General features: G+C 39.1%; 1 protein-coding gene across 7 annotated transcripts in view; it reads left to right on the top strand.

The window, feature by feature from the left end:
* The first annotated feature begins 9,851 nt into the window (after positions 1-9,851).
* The window catches only part of USH2A (usherin), a 374,988-nt gene continuing 362,990 nt past the window's right edge, over positions 9,852-21,849 (top strand). For 2 of the 7 annotated variants that reach the window (XR_005256607.1, XR_005256608.1), the window contains exons 1-3: positions 9,862-10,150; positions 10,642-11,321; positions 16,525-16,690. Coding sequence is in view for 3 of the 7 variants with exons in the window: in XM_038134130.1 (XP_037990058.1) it covers positions 10,837-11,321; positions 16,525-16,690 (651 nt within the window). In the remaining 4 variants the exon portion in view is untranslated. Of the gene's footprint in view, positions 10,265-10,641; positions 11,322-16,524; positions 16,691-21,849 lie in introns of all 7 variants that reach the window. The other 5 variants (XM_038134130.1, XM_038134129.1, XM_038134131.1 and 2 more) reach the window with 5 other exon arrangements.

Here is a 21,849-nt window from a genome sequence, read left to right as displayed (position 1 = left end):
AAAGCCTTGGAAGGTTTTGTTCCACAAATTGAGTATGATTCTTGCTTAGGGTAAAGCATCACAAAAGCAGCTTAGAAGCAAGGAAGAGAAGTACCATCTAAAATATCCTAAGAGGGACACTGTCTCCTATAAGTCAGCAGACTGTAGGTGGAAAGAATTCTGCATCTTGACTCTGGTTTTTGTCATCTGTCATTTGACCAGGAGCTGAGTCACACTAATTTGAGAAACTGTCAAAACAGAAAGAATTCATCTCCCAGTCAGACACAGGATTTTACTTTGACACTGAACATTTCAGTTCAACAGTTGAAATGGTAAAACAATACAGAGAAACAAATCTTAAACTGGGTAACCTGACTTACCTTGTTTTCAGTCATGCTGGAGGTCCTGAGTCAATACTCTGGGCGACCTCCAAACCCCTCAAAGGCTTGAAGTGGCTTCAAGGCTTTTCAGACTCCACTTCCATTGTAAGACTGCTCATTGTTTAACCACATCTTCCTGGATCATGGCTTCCAAATGAAAATTTCTTCAGAGCTATTCCCCTACAGATACTTGCAACAAATTTATGCTCCCCAGCCCTTCTGAGTAAATCTTCTTGCAGATTTCAGTCAGGCTATTCACATGAGGCTGAAATATGGGAGATAGTTCTGTAATATTGAATTGTGGAGAGGAAACAAAAAAAAAAAGGGACAGGACTGTTTGTCTCAAATTTTGTTGTTCTTGATACCTAGGCAAAAAAAATGCCTTATACTGCAGATAAGTTGAGAAAGATGGATTTGAACCATGAACCTTCCTTTAATATGCTAAACTCACATATTGACAGGATATCTCCTTCAGCCTCTGCAGCAGGTTAAGCGCACCTTTCATGAGGCCAAATGCCATTGGAGATGTAAGCTGATGTTCTGCTCATGATGATAGTAAAGTCCCAGGTTTGTTTGGCCTCAGAAATAATACAGCATTTTCCTGTAGTAATACTTTTACTAATATGACTAAATACTGATATTTTAACTTCAGTTTACTTTACATCCTGATTTTAGGTAAAATCAAATTAGGAAATTTTGCATAGACCCCAAGTGGCACAAAGGAATTAAAAGCTGGCAACGAATTTTGATGGTGAGCACTAGATTACTATGGAGATAACTGGATAAATAAGTTCAAAATTAAATAATTCTAAAACTGAATGTAATTTCAACTGTTGAAAGATTTTAAGTAGATAACAAGTGTCAAAAGGCTGAATGTACAGTGAAATGCTTGGAAAACAAACCATGAATTACATATCAGTGATTTATATTACTGAGTGCATTTTGAGTAAGTTTCAAAAAAGCTTAAGCTTAAGGAAAATGTTTCAGGGGTTTTTTTTTGGTTGTTTTATTTTTTTTTTTTTTTTTGTAAACAACTACTTGAATAACTAGTGGAGATGAATGGAAAAATAATTGCATTATTTTGGAAATTAATTTCAAAAAACCCAGTGTGTATTCAAAGAACTTCTGGAATCTATTTTAAACACTGGGAAGTAAATTGCACCTTTAAATATGCAAATAAGGTGTTTCATTAATAGTCATCTTGGCCCTGAAAACTGGACTGCAATATGAGCCCACTTTCTCATTTACACTGTTATCCTCATGTTATGCTGATATGCTGGTATCTTTAGTGTTACCTGGTAATACTTCTATTAAAAATGAACATCAAGTGTGTGGATGAATCAGTAATTACTTGTCTCTATCCCAAACATCCAAATGCTTGAAAGGCATACGTACAGATGTTTGCGTGATTCCTGTCAAGGTGTCCTTGAATGAGAGGATTTAAACCTCGACAGTGTTGCTTGGGCCCAAGCCAAGTCATGTGTCCTCATTGGTCTTGAGGCTTTTCCTGTGAATGCAGCTGTCACTCTCCTCTGCAGAGTAACCTAATGGAATGAGACTTCTCTTTCCAGTCCCTGTCTAAGCCTGAGAATGTGTGGCTGAGGCTATAAGAGCTCCCGGCTATTTAGCACCCCTCACTTGAGCCTGATAGTTTTTCATTGCTCCAAGACCAACTCTGCAAAAAAAAAAAAAAAAAACAAACAAAAAAACTAACAACCCCCAAAAAACAAAAAAAAAAAAACAAAAAAAAAACCCAAAACCAAAACCAAACCAAACCAAAAAACCAAAAAAACACCCCCCCAAAAAAACCCAAAAACAACACTCTTAATTATGAGATTTATAAAATAATTATGTATTAAGAAAATTACCTTGATTAAAAATATATACATATATCACACTTTAAATAAAAGATGTGCAAGGGGATCATTGCTTGCTACATTTGAACCTTCTCTATATGCACAGGCTTCATTGTTGTGGCAATATTGATAAGGCTAACATTCACCAGTCTTCAGCTGTATCAGTAGAAGCACATTGGTGCACTTACAGTTTGCTTCCCTTCCCTTAGGAGAACTGGGATATTAGGATTTACGTTTCCTCAGAGATTTTGCAATTGGACTATGGCTGTACCAAATTGCTTGCATTTTTTTGCATACTCCTGATGAAAATTGCACTGACATTTGAGTAAATTCATTAGGAGGGTCATGAACATGAAATAGTAATGGTGCAAAGTAGTTCTGCCTCTTACAGAACAAACGAAACACATTTTCCCATGATTTTGTCTATTTAATGATATCCTATTTATCTTACACACACATTCAGTACCTTTTGCTCTGTTTTCTGATGTAGCTGCTAAGATCCTGGTCATCATGTCCTGTGCCTTGTCAAGGAAATATGTGTAATTATAGGTGGACTGAGTACGGCCAAGGAGAATGTATCATGGCTGAATTCTGCCTCCTTTTCCATCAATGGTATAACTAATTTAGGTATCTTTGCCTTTGCTAGTAGTTTTTGAATTCTCTGGGTCTCTTCCCCTCTATAATTCTGGGGAGGAGAAAGACACCAGGAAGCACGATACCCTAGAAAGTCATGCCTCACTCTACATAAGTGGTTCAAAAACTGCCATGAGTCCTGGCTTTTGAAGGACACTTTAAAGATCAAATAAATACACAACTTGGGATGTGCTTCCTCAAAGCAAACTGAGACCATCTAAAAGCATTTAGAATGGATGATCCTGTTCTTGCCAATATCTTTGTACCCAAATTTGGCACTCGCTCGACTTCTTGGTGAGTGGATTCAATCTGCTAAATCCTCTGGGCGGAGTGGGACTGCCCATTTGGGCAGCAGTCAGCTCTTAGATTCATTCTGCTGCATCCTCTACCAGCACCTTTTCCCTCTGATTATCCTGACATGCTTCCTATGCTGTGTCCTTGTCTCCCACTGGCGCTGCTTATCAGACTTTCTGGATCTACCTTTATTCAACTAGAATGCAGTTAAATCAACCTTTCCCACAGAGCTGCTCCACTGGCAGTTTTGTGGACAAAAACAAAAGGTCTGTTTCTTCTGCAGTCACTTTTCTTACTGTGGGAGGCTTCTTTGCTTCCCTGTGCTGTCACCCAGCACTTGGAAGGAATTTCTAGCCTTACCTTTTAGAGCATCTTCACCAGCAAAGATGTAAATCCATAATTCCTTGCTGCAACTATTAGTGTGTATTTTCATGCTGTTAATCAAATTTCTATTTTAGTTGATCGTATAGAAGACTTATAAAGCACAGGGTCCTACTTCAATTTTCTTTTGTCATGGGATATTAATTACTGACTGCCCTCTAACATTTCACAGGACTGGTCCATTGGAGCATTTGGCCATCATATAATACTGCCAATTTTTGGCTTTTAATAGTAGACCTTTTTGTTCATAGCTGAAACTACTAGATTTACTGCTAAGTTAAGCAGTTTCTTGAACTTTAGAAAAAAAGGTTGGTTTTGAAATTTAACAGTTAAACTCGGAAATTTTACTGCACTTGATAATTCTTTGGCAATTTGTTCCTTTCTGCACATGTCATGGTGCTTCACTAAACTCAGCAACCTTCTCAATCTGTAGGTAAGGAAACTAAGATACACACCTGCAGTTACTCATTTCTTAGCTCTGATTAGAGCTTGGATTTTCTAACTGCTTTGTTTCTTCTTTGAATAACTTCCCTTAACCTAGCATCTGAATTATTTTGTTTAGTCTTTTTTTTTTTTTCAAACTAACCTATACTTATCTTAAAATTCTAAAAACCTATGAAATCCTGCAACAGTGCATGCCAATGCTCCTCAGAATTTATGTTATTGATTAAGGTCGCACAAAATATGTTAAAGCAAAAATGTGCATGCAGTTACAGGAGACGCACTTTTTAAAGATAACTGGGAATAATGAACACCTCAAAGTTAGGGTGGTGAATACTGTTAATGTGTTTCACAGGCAGAAGCTTAACAAGCTCAACTGAGTGATTCTGGGAAACCTCCATCTCTTTGAATGTAGCACAGTTTTAAAATTATTCTGGAAGAAGAATGGAAGAAGAAAGGGCCAGGACCAGAGGAATCAGTACTTTAAAGAAAAGAATGAGGCTTCTACAGGCACTGCATGCCTTTGAAAGATGACACATAATACAGCAGGGGAAACTTTGGAGAGAAACAGTGAGGATGGAACAGTTCTTGCTCTGTATAAGTCTGAAGTGGAGAGAGGACCTGGTTTCAGCTGCATGATGTTCCCCAGAGAGCCATGTCATTCCAGGGATGAGGGAGTAAATGGGTCCTAGTGGCTGGAAATTATTTGAAGAGCTGTTCCTTGAGAGGGCAATCTGCACTGTGATGGCACAGGGGAGCTGAAAAGAGGTGGGAGGAAGGGAAGAAAACAGGCCTACACCCACCTTGCTTAAGCAGATGGGGTGACAGCAGCAGCTCCTCTCCTGTGTTGATGTTCATCAAGGATCTCATTGGTGAAGCAGGAAGGGGTTAACTGCTCCTCCTGGCATGGGAAGACCTTCAGTGTGTCTTTGGTGTAGAGGAAAGGAGGGGACTGTAATTCTGCTCTGGAGATGATGAAGTTCTTGGTTCATCATTCCTGGGTCTGCTAACCCAGCCAGCTAAACAAAGCAGAGCAATAACCAGTTTTTAGCTCTGGAGTGCTTCCTTCAAGTCTCTTCCTCATAGCACATGGAAGAAAGAGAGCCCATGAGAAGAAAAAGGATTTACCGCAAACTTTGGAGAACTTTGGACTGAGGTAAGTTCAGGTGGAAGCTTTCAGAGGAAAGGGAAAGGTGATTAAGAAGAGAGAGGGAAAAGTAAAGTTCAGAGTATTTATAACATGTCTGTACTGTGAAGGAGAGCGATACATTACAAAGCAGAATAAATGGGTGGGAAATAAGTATTCTGAGGGCAGAGGATGATAAAAGTTTGAGGGACCTGATGGTTGTTGAAGAGTTAGTCTGAATAGAAAGTGATCAGATCCTTACAGGAGCAAATAGCCGATGTTTGGGGAAGGAGCATGTCCTTGGGAATGATAAATATGACTTACTTTGCTGTAGTGATTTGCAAGAAGTAACAAGAGGGGCTCTGAAATAGATGTGAATTTAGAAGCTGAAGGAGAAGGACACAATTGCAGGGGTTTTAACAAAAATATATTATAAAAGATAGGTATTTTGAGAATTGTGAAATAGTAATTTTCAAGAACAAAAACCCAGAAGCTGAACGTTTATAGGAGGAAATGATTATGCTCATGTTGTATGATGCAGCCTTCAATTGAAAGCCAGACTCATCTGTCTTCAGAAAACTGCCTAATTGTTTGATATTTGGACAAATACTGATTTAACTTTCTAACATGTGGAGGAGGTTTGGAGTCTTTCTTTTGTTTGTTTGGGGATTTTTGGTCTGGTTTTATTTATTTATTTTGTTTTGTGTGTTTGTTTTCCTGAGTTTTTTACAAAGCACAAGACATCTTTGAAAATAAGGGAAGGATTTTTAGAAGAAATGTTACCTTTGGTGAATCTGTCTGCAATATCTCAGATGTAAGTCTCTTCACAGAAATTTTGGTTGCTGACTTCTCCTCCTAGCATCCATGAAATAGGGGAGTAAAGGAAAATGAAGAGTAGAGGCAGAGATTTGATTAAGACTCTGGAGAAGGTGTTGATGATGAAAACAGAGAACTGATTAATTAGATACAAGTAATGTATCTAAAGGGTTGCAGGCCAGAGGATAGATTGAAGAATGAGGGTTTTTTCATTTGTTATGTTGTGTGGTTTGTTTGTTTGTTTGTTTGGGTTTTTTCTTTTTCTTTTTTTTTTTTTTAAGAATTGGCTGATCAAAAAGAAGTTGTTTCTTGGACATGACCTGTGCTGGCAACTGCCAGGAAAGCATATGATGGCTTGGCATGTGAGGAGGTGTGGAGGAAATAAAAGATGCTGTGAGGAGAGAAAATGTCAATTATCAGAACCCAAGTGCTCCACCTCTATGGGATAGCCTTTCCTGCTTGGACAGGTCATTATGACAGCCTATGATGGTCATTGAAAAGAAACTCTGTGTAAAGAAGTCCTTGCAGAGGTTTCCTTTCTCTGGATTTACCATGGGGAGATGTACACTGTGGTGCTGTACTTTCATGCGAAGGAAGCCTGTAAAGCTTATTGCCTAAAAGAGTCTTTTGTTTCTGCCTTTCTAGAAACAAAGAAAGTTTTTGGTGCTAAAATAAGTGGTGTGATGTACTGTACTTCTAAAGCTGTTAAAAGGCTCTTAACAGCTCTATAAAATACTTGCCGCCTCCTCCTGTGCTTTCAGAAAATTTTACTCCAATATTTATTTCGCTGGCTTATACAGAATTTCCTCCCCTTTAAAATGTAAGTTTTAATTATTTCTGGGTTGTCATGATCAACTCCCCTCTAGCTATTAAAATGTACTTGCATTGTAGTTTTAATATTGCTTGCAAAATATTGGAAAAAATAGTTTTGTTAGACAGTTGAATTTGAAATATACATATTGACTCAGCAATGCAAATGGATCTTTAACATTAATTTCCTGTGAATATTCAAATGGTGGAGTTTTAGGGAAAAAGCACTCATACAAGCTAGTCGTTATGAATATTCACTGAAAGTGAATCACTTGAGCCTAATCTTTCAGAGTCATGCAGTGTGGGCTAGTTTACATAGGTAGCTTCAGACTATAGCAAAAATTGCAGCATTCAACTAGTCAGCACTGCACAAATTGGAGCTAATATTGGTTTTAAGGGGTTTGCAGAACATGATAAAAAAGCAAGCTTACCATACACTGCAAAATTTAGCATTTTTTCAGAACTCTTTATGAACAGAAGACAAGGCAAAATTGATGAACAAACTAGGTGTCAAGACTTTTCCCACCACTAATGAAAATATTTAAAAGCAATTGTGTAGGTGCGGAACACCCATGATGTTTTAGGAGAGAAATAGATCACCTGAAATTCTACCTCAGTCATCCCAAGAATTATGATTCTAGGAAATTATTTTAAATTGTAATTGTCATTGCACTGTGTAAATATAAAACACACACAGGCAATTTTGCATTGTTTATGCACACTAGCTTTGTACGATTGTCGTTTCGAATAAGTGTATTGCTGTATTCCCTTCATTCTCTTACTTTTTCATCCTACCATAGGATCATTGTTACAAAGTTAAACACATTGAATTTTGGCAATGGTCGTGTTAAGCTTGCCTTTTATGCAAACTTAATTAGACCCTGAAGTTTTACTATCTTCAATAAGATGTTCCACTGAGCATGTGCAAATAGGTAAGTTTCAAGGCTTATATTTGATTTTAGGAAGATGATTTCTAATATAAAAGCTTGTTTCAGAGCGTTCAAACTTTAGACATGTGGTGTCCAAATTTTCTATTTAAGGCACAGGCTGCTGTATAACAAACCAGGCTGTATGGTTTCTTTTCCTCAGCAACCTGCTCTGACCTCCTAGAGTTCTGTGTGTCCTGAGACTCTCTGTTATCAGTGGGTTAAGAAAACAACTACTACTGAAAGGGTTTTTTTGGATAATGCTATCTGCCATGGACAGGGTGTTGAATCATTAGGATCAGGAGGCTAGTTATGTCACAATTTTCTGGTGCAGGTCAGATTCTCCAATGACAGTGAGGTTGCTTAAGGCACCCCAGGGGCTAATAAAAGCTTTCCTTCCTGATGAAATGAACAATTGTAACTAAAAGCTTGAAGCACTCAAATTATGTCGCTTTCCTTGTTCCAAAATTCTAATTCTCTTAAATGAGTATAATGTTTCTTTCAAGAGAATTTGTTGCATCCTTAATAATAGCATACTTTTTTTTTGCCTGGTAGGATTCCCTGTTTTCATAAATGTATGTTAAACAGCCTTCAAAACATTCCCATGAATAGGGTCTGTATTTCCTGCAAAATCACTCTCATTTTTTTTTTAAATTTGTGGTACAGTTTACATTGCCTGTTCTTGGTTGCAAAGGCCTTTCTCACTGTTTAGCCTCCTGATTATACTCCCGAGGAACAGCAATGTAGTGATCCTTGACCTGAGAAACTGTTGGCCTGCAATGTGGTTTTGCAAGGTTTGTACTGCTGTCTTGTGTATTTGGATGAAATATGCAAAGGGAAAAATTATCATTTCTGCTTGTTATTTTGCAGAATAGAGGGTGTAATATCAGTCAGGGCCACTTTTCCAAACTGAGCACTATTGAAAGATGCTATAGTCTGTCTGGGAGGTGGTGAGGCTGTCAAGTATTGGCAGAATATAACAGAAAGTGCATTTTGTGGCAAATGTATCCTGACTTTCCTTTTGAACATCTGTTAGATCTGCAAGGATTCTTGGAGCAAGTCTGCTGGCTGCTAGAAAGGGATGGGAGCAAGCAAAACTTGATTTTACTTATTTATTTATTTCTGGATTAATATTTCACAAATGCCAAGAAATACACATAAGCTGGTCTGGTGTCTCTGACCGCTTGGTAAGCTCCTACCTTTCTTTGTCAGGTGCATGTTCCATGCTCATAGCTGTTCCCATTCTTTGATGTCCTGAGATGGTAGCTAATATCTAGGACTTTATTACCATATCTTCTGTCCTCTCTCCTGTGTGTTCTCTAAGACCTGATTTGTTCTTGATGTGCAAAAACTCTGGCTGTCGCAGTATTGATGGTACTGTAGTAGCACGTGGTCTGACTGTGTTTATCTAGAAATGCTTTATGGGCCGAGCTCTTGCACTGTGCCTCAGACAAATATTTTCCCTCCAGCCCTTCTGTGATAAACAAAGTTCTTTACATTTGAATACTTTAGGGCATGTAATTCTGACAACAGAGCTACGATGCTGAATGACTACCAGAACATGAAAACACTGCAAAATGACTGATAACACTTCACCAGGAATTACTATTATCTTTTATGACCTTAGGAAAAAGATCTGTATTAAAGCAGAGATGTTCCAGGAATGGTCAAGGAGTTTATTTGATATGGGATGAAGGGCTTGTTAAAATGCATTAAGAGTTATGACAGAGGATGATTTCTTAGCAGTTGTATATGTTGCCAAAGAATTTTGTCGCTACGTAGCCAGTAAAAGTCCAAATATGTTAAGGTGATAAGTCACTGAAGGCAATAGCAACAAAACTGTAGGGATATATACCAGCCAGGTTGCAGCTCATGCAACTTCCATAGTACAGATAAAATTTACAGATGCTTCCTATATCCTCAGGGAACGTATTAATTAGTGCTTCTCTGTCCAGAAACACGCGTAAACAACCCTCTGCAGCTCATGCTCAGCTCACCGACGACACCTTAGCAGCTTGTTTGTGCCCGCTGCACAGAGCGCTACCAAAGGGAGAAACGGGATGCGGGAAAAACGCGCCTGAGGATGCTCCTCCGCTGCACGGTGTGTCTGTGGAAAGCGAGCCCAGCGCGGCGGTCCGGTGCTGCGGAGCGGAGCGGCGTGTCCCGGCGCTGTCCCGGCGCTGTCCCGGCGCTCCGCTCCCTCCCGCCCGGGCGCGGCGCTGCCGCTTTAACGCGCGGCGGGGCCCGGGGCGGGGAAGGCCGCGGCGTTGCCGGGCGACGGCGGCGTCGCCGCGGGGAGTGCCGGGCTCCGCTGGCCCCCCTGGCTGCGCGCCGCTCCCGGCCGGGCAATAGCGCTAAATCAGCCCTGCCACCGCTGCCCCGGCCCGGTCCGCCCCGGCGCTGGCGCTCGCTGTTAGAAAAAGCTCCACACGGGACAGATGGGGAACGTGGTTTTAATCAGCTTTGCCGAGCGCTGAGAGGAGCAGCCGGCGTGAGGTGGGCGGCGGGGTAAGGCACGAGGGGACGGTAGGAACACCGCCCCTGGCTCCCCGGGGAGCGCGGGCTTCCCTCGGGAATAGCGCGGTGGGAATGGCAGCTGCCAGGGAGCGGTGCGAGGCTGAGGTAAGCGCCGGGGGGCTGTAGTCGTGAGGTCCAGCCAACTCGCCCGAAGCCCTCAGCCGAGACTTTCAGAGGCCCAAGCTGCGTGTCCCGGTTTGCTGCCGTGTCCCATACTCCATACTGTGACACACAAAGCCAGGTGACGCGACAGATCCGGGATAAACTCCGCTCGGCCTGTGCGCCCTCGAGCCGGCCTAATCCCGTTGCCTTGGCTCGGAGAAATGTCTCGGCCCTAGCCGGCAAAGGTGTGCAGGTGGGCCTGCTGGCTGGAATCTGGACGAGGCATTCAAACCCTTGAAGTCCCTAACTGGGCATCACCTCTGTTGGTGCAGAAGAGCAGGTTTCTCCTACAGACTGTGTCTGTTTTCTGTGGTTTGCAGATTCCGGCTGTCACCCACGTGTGTTTCGCTGGCCAGCAGACCTAGATGTCCCTTGTGACTGAGTCCTTGCATGGGTGTTTTGAGGATGAAACGCTACATAAACTCTTAAAGCACAGCACCTGAGGACATTGCTACAGACATGGACATCATTATTTATTTACGTTTGCTTTAATCAGGAGGAGCTTTTTTGTAAACATGAATTGCTGGGCTCTTTCCTTGAGATGTCGTTTCTTGTTTCATGCTATTGAAACATTAATCTTAACTTACTATGACTCCTTTTTGTTGGTCAGCTCTCAGGGACATTTCCCTAGGCTTGAAAATGTGGGAGCTTTCAAGAATGTGTCAATCGTGCCAACTCAAGCCACTTGTGGGCTGCCGGACCGAAGTACTTTTTGTCATAGCTCAGTAGCTGTTCAAAGTATTATATCCTGCACTCAGAAGTTTTGTGTTCAGGAATGTCCATATAGGTCGTCACCTTCGTCCTACAAATCCCTTCTTTCAGAAGGCCTTGGTACCTGTATCACAGAGGATAAGAGGGACTTGCATCCAGGGTCCTCCAGCAATGATTCCAGTTTTATTTTTCATAATCACGAGGATTGTTTCTCTACTCCCCGTCTTCCAAGGCTTGGAGCTTCATTTACGTTAACTGTATGGTTGAAACCTGAGCAAGAAGGTGTAATGTAAGTAGTATTGAAGGTGTTTACTTTCCTGGTGCTCTTGAAAAAATTGATCATTGTAGTCACAGTCATTATTAGCAAGCTCTTTAAACTTTTAAAAGGTGTGGTGGGAAACTGTGACGTTTATAGAACCGTGTTTAGGTTGGGGTCTTCCCAGGTGTCAAGACAAGCGGCTTCAGTTTCGTGGCATTGACTCAGATGATAGTCCAATGGCTTTCAGTGTTTGGAACTATTCATACAGAATGTGCATGTCTTTTCTTAAAAAGAGAAAATTATGTTTCCAATTTGCATTCCTTCTAAAAGCTGCTAGAAAATTACGTTGTCACAGGGTTGTGTTGTTGCTGCTTTCATGATGGAAAAAATTATCTAAGGTGTTAGGACTTCTCCAACACAAGTTTGTCTTAAAAACAAACACGGAAAGCCACCAAAATGTAGGTTTTGGACTTATAGAAAAGAAGTCATAGTGCTCCTGAAGGATCTGGGGAATGTTGCCTGATTGGCAGACTGTGTTGCTGCTTTAACAAATTATTCCACTATTTAAACTGCTAGTGAAATTTCACTGGGTGCTCACAAAATAGACGTGGCTAAACATGTTCCCTCTCCTGTTTGCTTACATGTTGCATTTTCAGGAAATACTGCTGTTAGAAGTGACCTTTCAGCTTGACTGGGCCTTACTGTAATGAAAAACCCGCTTTTTGAAAAATGCATCCCAGATCCTGCAAAAAAAGTTCTGTCATCTATCACAAAATGCAGAGCCTCCTACTCTTTCTTCCCTTCGTTGTGCAGATCTCTTTAACGTAAAGCACAGAGAGTATAGTTTGTTCCTTTGGACGACATGCCACAAATTATTTTATACTTGTATTCATAAGTTGTTCTTAGAATGTACCTAATCATCTGCTTTGTTGAGGCGTTCTTGATAATTATTTTGCATGCTGATGTGAAATAGTCACTTTTCTAAGAGTAGCAAAGTCATCAGAAAAAAATAGAAATATCTAAAATCATAACATAAAATTATAGTATGTTTTATGCAGTGGTAGTTACCTTAAAAAGCTTGACCTAACTGCAGAATTTGTGATTATGGAGTGGAAATAAATGATACCTGCAGAGCAAAAGGGACTTCTGAGCTGAAGTTAAAAAATTTCAACTGGTGGTATGTGTAAAGGCATCCCTGGAGCTTGTAGTTTTCTATGTAATGGTTGAATCTTGAATGTCAGAGAGTCCATTTCTGGTGTGTTCCCATGCCATGAATTCCTGTCCACACACATGTGGGCTCATCGGAGTCTCCTTCATCAAAGCACATGCCTAACTTGAAGTGGAAGCATCCTGCTCATTTCCAAGCAAGCTGTTGCAGCAATGTGTTGAGTGAGATCTGTGAGTCTTTTGTCAATGGGATAGGCTTTGATGCATGAAGCCTAAAACACTGAAATGTTATGTCCTTAGTTTCAAATGATTAAGTGCTGTGAAGAAACCAGACTCTACTGATGATTGATAAGCCATGGACTAGTGCAAAAGATTAGCTTCCAATTGCTGCTATGTTAATAACTACACAGTGTACATATTCCTGTTCAGCGGGTTTTATAGATTGCTTTAAAATTTAAATGTTTTTATTCAATTTTTGTAATAGATCACTTCATTCTTATGCCTTGTGAGAGTTGCTGCTATTCAACATGTAGGAAAGACAATGGTAAAGCCCAGTCCTGAAAACTGAAGATGGACAGCAGTTATTCCAGTGGTCAGGATAATATGCCACTGTCCATGTGGGTTTTTTTTTTTTCACTAGCACAGAAAGAATTGTGTTAATTTTTCTTTTTTTCATAAAAAGAATGCTGAACTCCAGTTGTTGCATATAAATAGCCATTGAAGCTTGACTCAGAAGGCGTCTTACAAAAGAGAATAATTTACTAGCAGACTAAGATGCTTTCCCTTTTCTTATGTTGGTTTAGTGAGTCCTTCAGGTTGGCAGATGAAGTTCAACTTACTGGATGTCCTACATTTTGAAGTCCCTGGTGGGGAATTTTCCCTGTTACATGTCATTTATGAGACCTTTTAAGCCCCATTATCACAGAGGAGGAGCCTCACAGAAGTGGGATGCATTCTAACAAGATCTTTGTTTTCCCACCAAAGCATTAGGAAGATCAGCCAGAATGAGCTGCTCATTTTGCCAGTAGAATGACTGAAAGTTTAGCAAGGTGTTTTTTTTTTATTGGCAGAGTGCTCTTACATCAAGTACAGCAGACCCCCGTGTTTTGGACATGCCATACTAATGTGTTTTTGAGCCGAATTTTATATGATCTGTCCGTGAGAGTGTGTGTTTAGGAAAGACGTTAGGAGTGTTGCTGTACAGTATCCCATTACATCCTGTGGCATTCTGTTAAGCATGAACCCATGTAAGAGAATAGCAGGATTTTTGTTAGAAGTTAATATGGTGGCTGGAATGTGAGAGTGATGTGAGGATCCAAGTCTGAAGGCCCTTTAAAGATTGTACATGAGCAGAGACACCGAGAATTTTCTTCATCAGTTTCATATACCAAGTTTTCTTATGTGAATCTGGAAGACAATACACTTTGATACAGAGGGAAGAGTCAGGTCATGTTACAGATTTATTTGAAGCCCTGATGTTTTTCTGAGATGTTTAGTAGAGATATTTGTAGGCATACCTTTAAGTCACTGCGTATTGGAAATACTGAAGAAAAGCTAGAGTGAGAAAGCATTGACGTTTGTACTCCAGTCTTTAAATTTTTTTTCCCTTTAGGCAGTAAATGGGCAGAGTTCTTGCCCCTGAGTTTCGTTCTAGCCTCATGCTTCCTCTCTTGCTGTGTGTACTCAGCAGTTAATATAACTGCCTGCAGTAAGCCTGTGTGTAGCCTGTATGTAAGCATTAGCACAATATAGGAAAGTGTGTATGATGATAGCCCTTCTCAATGGAATAGGATAAGAATATGGGTACAAGCTTTGCATATGTGAGTAACCATTACAGGAAGCTTATATGAATGTAGTGTGAACTAGAGCAAGTTCAGATGCCCAGAAGATATTGGTGGTGTCAAGAAGTGAGCTGAGATCTTTTACAAGCAAAAGGATCAGCAAGAATGGCCTGATTGTGAAGTGGGTAGCACATAGACTTTTTAAAACTTTATTTATCTAAGGGACTAAAATCCTATGGTACTACTTATTATCAATTCAGAAGTTTTACATTAGGAATTAGACTGAAAGGGGCATCTGATTTTGAACCAGTGCAGGTGTTCCCATTTGCTCCAGTTGATGTGTGGGCAGCACCAGTGCAGCCATGTCAGATTCTCTAGAATATTTTTCTCTTTGAAAGCTGACCAAGTGGATTTGTGTTGTTGGCTTTTTTTCCCTCCAGCCCCACCACTGAGATATATGTAGTCAGGTATTGGGTCTGTGGGACTGCACATTATCAGAAATTGAAGACTTCACAAAGAATAGTGGCTTCTCTCTGTAATCATGGCTGGAATGGAAAATCAAGCTCAGAGTCAGAAGTAATGCCTCTTCCTATTTCACCTATGATAGAACTAGTTTGGATTTTTTTTTTTTTTTGTTTTCCTTCCCTCTCTTCTCTTTTCCCTCTTGATTTCCCTCTTTTACTGGTAAGTCACAATTCACATTTGTTCTTTCCAGTTTTCAAAGTGATGTACATCAAGGTCGCTTCCCTTCTTAAAGTTATGACACCTTTGGGGATAAAAACAATGTGGGGATGTTTGTTTTAGATAAGTAAAATAAACAAAACCCTGGATTATCCAATTATTGTTTATCCAGGAACTGGGTAAATCCATTTCCTAAATATTTTGCTACTTAGCTGAGCCTTCCTTCACATTTATTATCTAACAAAACTAGCATGTTTACAAGCAAACAAAATATTGAAAAGACCAGTGGACAATTTATTATGAAATGTGGTTTTAGTAAGGTTGGGAAAACAGAAGTCTTCATTTTGCAAGGTGTTTCATTTACAACATTCCATCAGGCTAGAATAGTAACAGGAGGAATTAATTTTTCCTTGGATTTAAAGGTGAATTAGTAACTAATGGCAGTATCAAAGAACAGCCTTTTTGATAGTTTTCTTTTATAAATGCAGAGTAGATGAAGACATCAGTAGGTAAGGGTTTTCTGTTCTCATTTTTTTCTCTGAAATATGGGTAAGTAAATACTAATCTCATACAAATTTTATATGCTTCCCTCTTGTGACTTCGTACATTAATTTAGTCTGATGTAACTGTTAAAATATTTGACTTTTCATGCGTCAATGATTGAGAACTATATTTTTCAAGCAGCTCAAATGGGAAGCATAGAACTTTATATTTTTTTTCTTGTATTTATGATTGCTTTAATGAAAGTTTTTTACGCAATAAATACAACTTTTAAATAAAATTTTTACGCAAGCATACGGAGCCTGTGCTTTCTCAGGACTCTTGACATCATGGTTATTGGATTGGCAAAAACATTTTGGCAGCTTGAAATGCAAAATAATTTGCTATGGATGGTATTCTCTGTACCTTATATGACATTATTGTATTTACTATTGATGTGACTTCTTTGTGGGGAAAAATTCCTAATAAGTGTCTGGATATTCTTCTTGCCTTGCTCTAGTTTCTTAGGTTAAAGAAAGACACTGCAAAGGGGAGGGTGTGGGGTAAGCTGGTGTTAGGGCTGCCTTACCTGCGCAGATGGGGTGGAAAGATGGAAGACTTATTAACAAAGCATATCTTTTGTACTGCTTTTTGTGATTATATTGCATTTGCCTTGTTAGACTAAGAAAAATTAAAGTGCCTCCACAGGATGTACTAAGTTGCACAGCTTTGTATGAAAAGTGTGGCAGAAGCTTGCACAGTCACTGTGGTTTCTGTCATGAAACCTTCAAGAGCAGAGGCAAACTGGACCTCTCTTTCACCCTCAAATGAGCTGGGGTTGCCAGCACTCAATAAACAGAGCAAAACACAAAAAACAACCAACTAAAACCCCAACACAGCCCAAATCCCTCACAGATTGAGACAGAAAATATCTTTGCTAAAGTTCTTTTACACTTAGTACATCTTGTGACTTTCACTGTCACTGAGCATCTTCTCAAGAGCTGTATTTTTAAAGTTTATTTTAATACATTCTGGTTAGCATCACTTTACACTATAGCACCTTGGCAAGAATGTGAATGTGTGTGCCTTTGACCTTATGTTGTTTTTCTTGGTTATTTCCAAAGGTGTGTGATAGAAAAGGCTATTGATGGGCAGACTGTGTTCAAACTCACAATCTCTGAGAAGGAGACCATGTTTTATTATCGCACAGTAAATGGTTTGCAGCCACCAATAAAAGTAATGACACTGGGGAGAATTCTTGTGAAGAAATGGATTCATCTTAGTGTGCAGGTGAGTAAAATAAAAATGAATAAATATTTGTTGAAATACAACATTTTTGTGAGAGTAGTATAACTGTATAAATGTAAAAGAATAAATTGGAGTATGTACATGATAACTCTTGGGTCTCGTAGGTAAGGATCTTAGTTTGGAAACTCATTTTGAAGCAATTGCTAATTTAGCACTGGGAAGAAGTGCTGCGCCCATTCTTCTGAACAAGCAGACTTTCTCACCTTTAAAAATGAGTATGTGAGGTGAAGAAAACCTTGTGTTAATATTTTAGATACTTATATCTAACATTATCGATTAGTGTTGGGTCTCAGATTATTTCCTATAGAAGGGAATGCCATTCTCATCTACACATGCTAATGTACTTACCTTATGGAGTTCTGTTCCATTTAATTTTAAAAACTTCTTATGTAAGTAAATGTGCATGTAAGTAAATGTGTGAGTTTGTGCAGGATCAGTCAAGCTAGTAAGTTACAGGGCTATTACCTCTTATTTTAAGAATATGATTCAGAATTGTTAGAGTACAATCCCTGTGTTCTAAAAGTCTTCTGTTGACATAACTTTTTAAAAAGTGTACAAATATCCAGCAAGGATAAAGCAAAATTGAGTTTGTTAAATTTTAAACTGTGTGTACAAAAATCAGTAAACAAACACAGAAGAAATTAAAATTCAGTTATTTGCGTGTCTTGTAATTTCCAACAGACATCCTAGTAAATTCTATTTGTGAGCCAAGTTCAACTAATAATTATAAAACACAATTATCAGGTATTAAAATGTTTATCTTTTCCTTCCTTCATTTTCTTTATCCATTCTATTAAATTTCATTTGGTCTACAGCACAATCAAGAACAGTTTTGCTGCTTTCTTGAAACTTGCTAAAAGGTATTGACTGTGATTTGGATTTTTAGTGCTGATCTTGTCACTTGTAAGAGGTATCTAAGCCGACATCTTGATTTTTTTTGCAGTTTTTTTTTTTTTCCCCCAGTATAACAGCATCGTAGTGTGAATAAGATTTTGGCTGTTGGATTAAAAGAGTGACCTTAAGGTAGAACTAATGAACTTTACACTTCAAGCACTCCAAGGGTGCTATATTACTGCTGTTGCTGTCAGCTGCATTTTGTACCTCAGGAACTGCTAAAGCCTGGCACAGCCAAGTGAAAGTGAAGGGGCTGGTTAAACACACACAAAGATCTTGAACTGCATTACAAAGGAATGTGAAGTGCCCTGTGGAATTTGGTCCTTTGTTTCTCTGTAGAAAGTTGTTCAATTCATAGCAGGAGTAAAAAAATATAGCTTCTAGACCCTTAAAGAAACTTCAGGCTTAATGCCTTTTCGAAGTTTCTGAGCTTGGGTAGAACCTTCTTGTGCTGGGTGCTATTGTAGGATGCTACTGCCTTTAAAGGTGATAGTGGCTGCAGCCTGATCCATTTAGCCCTTGGCCTGGCTATCAAACTTTAGGCAAAGTTTGGTTTGTTTGTTTGTTTTTTAGCAGGGAGCCAAAAGCATTTTTTTTCCATAAATGGGCAATGACAGCATGAGCAAGACCATAAAAAAATATGCAAAGTAACTTCCATCTGGAAGTGTCTGTGTCTTATACACCCAGATGCTAGGAACGGACACCATGACAAAGGAGTGTGAAGTATTGCTTACAGATGTGAAACTGAATTTAGAGAGAGAAAAAACATGGTGGGATGGCAGATATGTTTGGAATTCAGGTATAAGAGCATATTCCTATTCAGGAATGATAAAAATGAAAGCTAAATGGTGGAATAGCACCAAATAGTAATTAAATGATAAGAGGGAAGGAAAGAAGAAAGGATAGCATGGACTGAAAATAATTTCTTTGGAATAAAATAATTCTAGGGGAAGAGAAGGCTAGTAAATTAAATCTACCGAAGTAATCTAGGAATTTAAACCCTTGTGTTTGTATTTAGATATGTAATTTGTTAGAGGGAACTGCTACTAAGAACTGTGTCATTGCAGAGACTTATTTTCCAGTTTATAGCTGGAAAATTTAAGTTCTGCTAACAGGAGCAGGGCCCTAGCATTGCTGTGTGTTCTGCATGAAGGGTTTCTTCATCGAGTAGTTGCTGAAGCAGAAAGTCTGGGTATACCAGCTTTGTTAAGTAATGAGGGCATTATCAGAGGTGTAGGTCTCAAGAATAATGTTGAGCATTCATAACTAGAGTCAGAAGACTAAACAGTTCTTTGGTTCACTAGGAACACTTTTGGGTTTCAAAGAGAACAAGCACATGCAACTATTTTTATGAAACAAGGTAAACTTAGGAGTCCGCAGATTGAATGGAAAAAAAGCCTGGAGGTTTTAAAAAATGGATAAAATAGAATTAAGATAATTTTTTGCCCTTAAAGGAAAAAAAATATGGATATGTACTGCTCAGGCTTATCTGTGTGAATAAGTACCCCTGCAGTTAGAGAGGGCAAAGTGTGTGAGCACTGGGGAACTGGGAAACGGATTCACAGAGAATGCTGTGTAGGATAGAAATAAAACTATAAAGTGGTTGATATTAATTAGACTGCCAAGTGGTAAAAAATTCTTACCATTTTTTTTTTTTTGTAAGAAGGCAAGACTTGAGTACAGTCAGAGTGTGCTTGAGATTAAGGATGATTTGAGTAAGGTCCTCAGAATAAATACATACCTTGGTTCTGTTTTCAGGAGTCACAGAGCAAAACCAATCAGGGTAGCAGAAATTAATGTATGGAAACAAAAGTGATCATAAAGAGTAGAAACATGAATATGCAAGCTGATTGTGTACATGCTGCTGCAAACAGATGGTCTTTGTCCAAAAATTCTGGAAGAACTGGCACACAAAATCCCTTGACAAAGAGACATTCGATGTCTCTGTCATGGAGCTACCAGTCAGAGATGGAGCTATAATGCTTCTGTTTAGGAAAGGTGTCATGTTGATGCCAACCAGCAGCCTGGGCCCAACCTCACCCCTGCCAGTGGAGCAGGGGAGACAACCTGGGCCCTCCTCACCCCTGCCAGTGGAGCAGGGGAGACAACAGAAATAGCAAAAGTGAGAAAAACTCACGAAGGAAAGGGACTGGGAGGGGAGCAAATGATATCAAGGCAATTACTTCCCACCTCCCACAAGCAGACCACTGCCCAGCTAGTTTCTTAGCAGCAGGCCACCTTGGAAGTAAAATTCCTAGCTCCTCACATTTCTTCTTCTACCCTAGTTTTTATTGGTGAGCATGAGGCTATAGATTAAGGAATATAGTTTTGTTCTAGTTGTCTCCCTTCCCAGTTTCTCGGTCCAACCCTGGCTTACTGCTGAGGTGGGATGAGGAGTTCAACTGGGAAAAGAGAAGGGCTTGACATTGGGCAAGCTCTCTTTGGCAACAACTAAAATACTAATGTGTTATCAATGCTGTTTTACCCCCCAGATTTGAAACTCGGCATGGGGTGTTGTGAAAAAATTTTCTTCCTCCCCAGCCAAAGTATGTACCAAGAGGTAGGAGGAAGGATCTTGGTAATGCAGACTTATGTCTTGACACAGTGGTGTATAAGGATTTAGAAAAGATCTTTGAAGAAATAGATAAAGATGTGGAGCTAAATGAAAAAGGGGATAAAATGCAGTGTGGATTTCCTATAGATAGCTCATCACTGTCTAGCCTCTTAGCTTTTTTTTTGATGAGAAAGCTGATTTTCAGGCAAAGTAAATGTGTCAGATTTCGTCTATCTGGAGTTCAGTTTAGCATTGATGTGACAACCTATGAGAAGTTGTAGGGTCAAAGGGAATGCTCATGGGAAGGATTGCAATAGATACTGCTCAGAGGAACTTGCTTATAATCCTGGGGAGGGGGTAGGCACAAAAGCAATTGAATTATTTGAGAATTAGTCTTTGGACCAGCCTTGTGTTTTATTTTTGTTAATGGTCTTGGCAGAAATATTAAGAATTCCTATCATAGCAGCTGGTAATAGACATAATCAGAAAGGGGAACAGTAAGATATTGTACAGGAAGAATGGCGTGACCAAAAAGACTGGGGGAAGTGGCTTGAAATAAAATTGCTATTACAAAATAGCAAAGTAGTGGGCTTGAAACTCCTCTACAAAATTTTCTACTATTCTACTTGTTTTCAGTTGCTGAGGATCAAGTCTTTCACGCTTCTGAAAGTTTTAGGTTCTTACTGTGTGTTTGATCTTGATTTAATGATATTTTTAATGATATAGTTTTAGGTATGTTAGCAAAAACTCTGAAGGTACACACTGGTGTAAAAGATATATAGCCTTAACTTAAAAGAATCTGATATGCACTCAAGTGAAACCTCAGAAAAATTGGCATCTTAAAATCTTAACTTCTGAAGAATTAAAAAATTGAGCATAATTAAGGTCAATTGTGTACCATATTATCTCTGCAAAGTGAAACTAATATCAGATTTATTACACTTACTAACAGCAGCACCATTGTGTATTTTCTTTTTCAGTTTCAGTGTTAAGAGTCTTTCACTTTCCCTTTGATACTTTAGAATTTATTTAACCAATTAAGAAGAGTGGAGTGTAAACATGAATTTGCAGATACAGATGAGGCTGCTGAAACAGGAGATTCTTTGATAACATGTCAGATTGATGTTTTTGTTTCATATTTAGTGTCTGAAATTATAAAAATAGTCTTTTCGCTAGCCTTTATTTTGCCTGATCATATCTATGTAACTCTGCCATGTTTTGGCAGACTATAGCACATTAAAAGCTTTAGAAAGTAAGTTTAAAATCTAAATGCAGAGAGGTAACCGTGACTGAATTACTCTCCTGGGAGGAAAATGCTCTTAGAGTGCCTATTGAAATCAGCATTATCATTTCAATACATGTCAAATATGAGTCATTTCCTAGTTTAGGCAAAATTTCTTTATAAATCTTTAAATCTTATGGTTCTTTCAAGAAAAGGTTAAAGTACTTATGATTTAATGAGACCGCTTTACATCATAACTGTTTGACTATCAAGAGAAAACTTGTCCTTTCCAATTTGTGAAATCCTTTTATTTTCTGCACAAGTTTTTGAATACTTTACAGTTTATTTTATAAGGAAAGAACGTGAGACTTAAAAGCAGATAGGCAAACATTTATTCTATACACTTCCTATGTATGTCTTACTAAGTACAAGGTGTTCTAAACTGTATGGTCCCTAAGTTTAATAAGGACA

The sequence above is a fragment of the Motacilla alba genome, chromosome 3 (genome assembly GCF_015832195.1).
Source record: "Motacilla alba alba isolate MOTALB_02 chromosome 3, Motacilla_alba_V1.0_pri, whole genome shotgun sequence".
In the NCBI taxonomy this organism is placed as follows: domain Eukaryota; kingdom Metazoa; phylum Chordata; class Aves; order Passeriformes; family Motacillidae; genus Motacilla; species Motacilla alba.
The sequence above is the reverse complement of the archived record's forward strand: the minus strand, read 5'-3'. Positions and strand labels throughout refer to the sequence as shown.